Source organism: Phaseolus vulgaris, chromosome 3 (assembly GCF_000499845.2).
Source record: "Phaseolus vulgaris cultivar G19833 chromosome 3, P. vulgaris v2.0, whole genome shotgun sequence".
NCBI classification, from domain to species: Eukaryota; Viridiplantae; Streptophyta; class Magnoliopsida; order Fabales; family Fabaceae; genus Phaseolus; species Phaseolus vulgaris.
The window spans coordinates 1300678-1305199 of NC_023757.2; the positions used below are offsets into that span (position 1 = coordinate 1300678).

General features: G+C 41.9%; 2 protein-coding genes across 2 annotated transcripts; both read left to right on the top strand.

Annotated features, from left to right (window-relative positions):
• Nucleotides 1-312: 312 nt before the first annotated feature.
• On the top strand, nucleotides 313-1214 carry LOC137806118 (uncharacterized). Its single transcript, XM_068606078.1, has 2 exons — nucleotides 313-674; nucleotides 760-1214. The coding sequence occupies exons 1-2, from the start codon at nucleotides 413-415 to the stop codon at nucleotides 1026-1028; spliced, it is 531 nt and encodes a 176-aa protein (XP_068462179.1). The 5' UTR covers nucleotides 313-412; the 3' UTR covers nucleotides 1029-1214.
• Nucleotides 1215-1671: 457 nt separating this feature from the next.
• On the top strand, nucleotides 1672-4312 carry LOC137806115 (pentatricopeptide repeat-containing protein At5g39710). Its single transcript, XM_068606072.1, has one exon. It carries the CDS (start codon nucleotides 1788-1790, stop codon nucleotides 4089-4091), a length of 2304 nt encoding a protein of 767 aa, XP_068462173.1. The 5' UTR covers nucleotides 1672-1787; the 3' UTR covers nucleotides 4092-4312.
• Nucleotides 4313-4522: the final 210 nt, after the last annotated feature.

A 4522-nucleotide genomic window follows, 5' to 3' on the forward strand; every position in this document is an offset into this window, starting at 1 on the left:
CTATTATGAATAATGGCTCATAGTAGCCAAAAATACATTTTGTAACACATAATCAATAGCCAAAGTCTAACACATTTTTTTGTGAAAGGTTAGGTGTGGAAAAAGAAGTTGAAAACCAAACTTTGGGAAAAGATACACAACTGTTCAGATTTCAGCTCTTTTTTACAATGTGCAATATACCAATTAAGTTACTAACCAACTATGAAGTTGATTTGGCCCTTTTGCACCACCATATCACATTGGAGTCAAATCCATAATATTTGACTTACTCTTTTTTCTTTCTGCTCTCTCCCTATATAAGAACCCTACACTCCAACCATTCTCCCAACAACAAAAACCAAATCATACTTTACATTCACCACATTGATTCCTTTGTTTTGTTTAGCCACACTTGTGTTTGTGAGACTATAGCATGGATCTGAAGTTTACACATGGAGTGATGATAATAGTTTTTGTGAGTGCTTCAATGTTTTCAGTGAGCATGGCCAACAAAGATTGGTCTTTTGGTTTCAACTACACTGATTGGTGGTCAAGGTTTGGGAATCATCCTCAAAACAAAACACAGCAACAACCCAGAGAGATTCTTGTGGGTGGTTCTCAGCATTGGCACTTTGGCTACAACTACACTGATTGGGCCATCAAGAATGCCCCATTTTACCTCAATGATACTCTTGGTCAGTTTCCTACTAAACTATTTCTAATATATCAAAATGCAGATTATGATTGAAATATGGTATAACAAATGAATTTGTGATGCAGTTTTCAAATATGATGCTCCAAATGCCACAAGTTTCCCACACAGTGTGTACATGTTCAAGAGTTATGGGAGCTTCTTGAAGTGTGACATAAAAAAGGCTAAGATGTTGGCAAGTCCCATGCAAGGTGGAGGAGAGGGGTTCAAGTTTGTGTTGAGGAAGTGGCAGCCACATTTCTTTGCCTGTGGTGAGAGAAATGGCTTTCATTGCAGCAATGGCACCATGAACTTTGCTGTCATGCCAATGTTTCACCCCTTCTGGAAGTGGCCATGATAGACCTGCACCAACTATTGCACCTTCTTGTTTTTGTTTTTCTTATCATATGTTTTGTCTCAAGGTTTTTGGCAAATAAATTATCCTGTAGTTTCTAATTGATTGATTTTCATCAACTTTGGAGTATGTATGTTAATGCACTTTTGGTTAAAGATCATAAAGAGCACAAGGAGTTGTTTGTTTGAATACTTTGGCCTTTTAAATAAATGTGAGTATCATAATAATAATAATAATTATAATTACTATTATAATAATGATAAATATAATATATGTATGCCAAACTATGATGTCATATGAAACAAGTTCACGAATACCTGATATGGTCAAGCCATTAAATATTATGATTTCATTCATTAATGGCTACACAGACATCATGTTATAATGAAATACCTTTGAAAGAAAAAAATGAAAAAAAACACGGTTATTTCATCATGGTGTTGAAGATAATTCCAAGAATAAAAAATCTAACAATTTTGAATTTTAGTTGTCCCATTTTTGAATTCTTAGAAAAAAAAAAATACATGTGAAATAACAATAAAGAACACCAACTGAATATTCCATAATTGTGATCAAGAAATAATTATGCTTAAGTTTCAAGAACTCTGAGTTTCTGACATCACGGTTTTATACATTTTGTATATCTATGGGTTCAGATTTATTGTAGCTTGATTCTTCGATAGAGGACACAATATAAGAGAAAAGACATATGAAGAATAGGAGCTTAGAAGTGATGGGTATTGCAGCAGTGGCAAAAGCACAATGGTTTTCCCCAAAACTCAATATCAGCGTCGTTGCTTTTCGTCAAACACAAGGAGTGCGTGTTCATCTTCTTCCAATGACGCTATCGTTGGGGAGAGAGCAATAGCGTACCTTAAGCGCCACCCTCAAATGCTCTCATCGCTTTCTCCTCACTTCACACCCAATGCAGCTTCCTACGTTTTACTGCAATCCCAATCCAACCAACGCATTCTCCTCAAATTCCTCTCATGGGCCCAAGCCCAGGCCCAGGCCCACACTTTCCTCACCCCGCACTGCAAGTGCCTCGCCATCCACATCCTCACCCGCTTCAAGCTCTACAACACTGCCCACTCCCTCGCCGCCACCCTCCTCCACCACCCCGCTGCCGACCTCTTCCGCCACCTTCATGACACTCACAGCCTCTGCAACTCCTCCACCGCCGCCGCGGCCGGTGGGTTCGACCTCGTCGTCAAATCCCTCTCCCGCCTCGACTTCCCCGACAAAGCCCTCGCTGTCCTCCACCTCGCCACCCGCCACGGCTTCGCGCTCGCCCTCCTCTCCCACAACGCCATCCTCCACGCGCTGCTCCGCCGCGTGCACCACAAAAGCTCCCTCCGCCAAGCCGAGCAAATGTTCCGCGAGATGATCCGCAGCGGCGTGTCGCCGAACGTGTACACTTACAACATCATGATTCGCGGCGTGGCTGACCGGGGAGACCTGGAGAAGGGGTTTGGGTTCGTGCGCGAGATGGAGAGGGAAGGGGTTTCGCCGACTGTGGTTACTTACAACACGCTGATCGACGCGTGCTGCAAGAGGAGGAAGGTGAAGGAGGCGATGCGGCTGCTGAGAATGATGGCGGCGAGGGGCGTGGTTGCGAATTTGATTTCGTACAATTCGGTGATCAATGGATTGTTGGGTGAAGGGAGGATGAGTGAGGTTGGGGAGTTGGTTGAGGAGATGAGTGAGAGAGGGTTTGTTCCTGATGAGGTCACTTATAACACTCTTGTTAATGGGTTTTGCAAGGAGGGGAATTTCCACCAGGGCTTTGTGCTGCTTGCTGAGATGGTTGGGAAGGGGTTGTCACCAAATGTTGTTACTTACACTACTTTGATCAACTGTATGTGCAAGGCTGGGAATTTGAGTCGAGCTATGGAGATTTTCGATCAGATGCGTGTTAGGGGGCTGAGGCCAAATGAGAGGACTTACACCACCATGGTTGATGGGTTCTGCCGGAAAGGGTTGCTGAATGATGCTTATAGGGTCTTGAGTGAGATGATTGTTAGTGGATTTTCGCCGTCGGTTGTGACTTACAACGCCCTTGTCCATGGATATTGCTTTCTGGGGAGGGTGGAGGAGGCCGTGGGGATTTTGAGGGGGATGGTTGAGAGAGGGTTGTTTCCTGATGTTGTGAGTTACAGCACTGTTATAGCTGGGTTTTGCCGAGAGCGAGAGCTGGGGAAAGCGTTTCGAATGAAGGAGGAGATGGTCGAGAAGGGTGTTTTGCCTGATGGGATTACATATTCATCGCTCATACAGGGTCTTTGTCTGCAGCAGAAACTGGTGGAAGCTTTTGATTTGTTCAGAGAGATGCTGCAAATGGGTCTCCTCCCTGATGAGGTCACGTATACTAGTTTGATTAATGCTCATTGCGCTCAGGGTGAGTTGAGCAAGGCTCTTCGTCTGCACGATGAAATGATGCAGAGGGGCTTTTTGCCTGATGATGTTACCTACAGTGTACTTATCAATGGACTTAATAAGAAGGCTAGGACGAAGGAAGCAAAGAGGCTTCTTCTGAAGTTGTTTTACGAGGAGCGTGTACCAAATCATGTAACATACAATACACTGATCGAAAACTGCAGTAATAATGAGTTTAAGAGTGTGGTAGGTCTTGTGAAAGGATTCTGCATGAAGGGTTTGATGAATGAAGCGGATCAAGTTTTTGAGACAATGCTTCGGAGGAATCATAAGCCTAATGCAACAATTCATAGTCTAATAATACACGGACATTGTAGAAGTGGAAATGTTCACAAGGCGTATAAGATGTACACGGAGTTGGAACATTGTGGTTTTGTTTCTCATACGGTGGCTGTAATTGCTCTTGTTAAGGCACTATCTAGGGAAGGGATGAATGATGAGCTTAGTCAAGTATTGCAAAATGTGTTGAGGAGTTGCAAGCTCAATGATGCTGAGGTAGCTAAAGTACTTGTTGAGGTTAACTTCAAAGAAGGTAACATGGACGCTGTTTTGAATGTGCTAACTGAAATGGCCAAGGATGGCCTGCTACCTGATGGAGGGATGCATTCACTTGCTCTGGGAAGTACCTAATGCATTCATGTGGTCTGTTATACACATTTTTTTTTATAGTTTTTTGGCAATTTTTTAGTCTTGCAGTTAATGATTTTTGTTCATTATTTAATACAGTGCAATCTTGATTTCAAGGGTGAGAGTAGAATGTATTCTTTTGATTTGTCACTATGTATATCTTAGAAGACAACTTTGTTTTTTGTTAATACTGGAGTTGAAATAGAAATTGGAAGATTTAGTTTTATGAATGTGAAAAAATTGAGAAAACAGAAACTTTTGGCTTGGTGGTTGTAGAATGAACTTTCCAAGTTGTTTTTGATCAACCGACTTAGTACTGTGTCTTTTTAGAGTCTAGCGATCTCAACAAAATCAATAATGTAAAGGCCATTCAAGTTTAATTTAAAGGTATTTGATTGATCTTTCATAATTATAAACTGTGGTTCTGATAATTT

Bases quoted from the DNA above. Each gene is read 5' to 3' on its own strand.
- LOC137806118 (XM_068606078.1), top strand. From the start codon at position 413: ATGGATCTGAAGTTTACACATGGAGTGATGATAATAGTTTTTGTGAGT. The intron at 675-759 runs GTCAGTTTCCTA...TTTGTGATGCAG, and splicing joins TTACCTCAATGATACTCTTG to TTTTCAAATATGATGCTCCA.
- LOC137806115 (XM_068606072.1), top strand. From the start codon at position 1,788: ATGGTTTTCCCCAAAACTCAATATCAGCGTCGTTGCTTTTCGTCAAAC.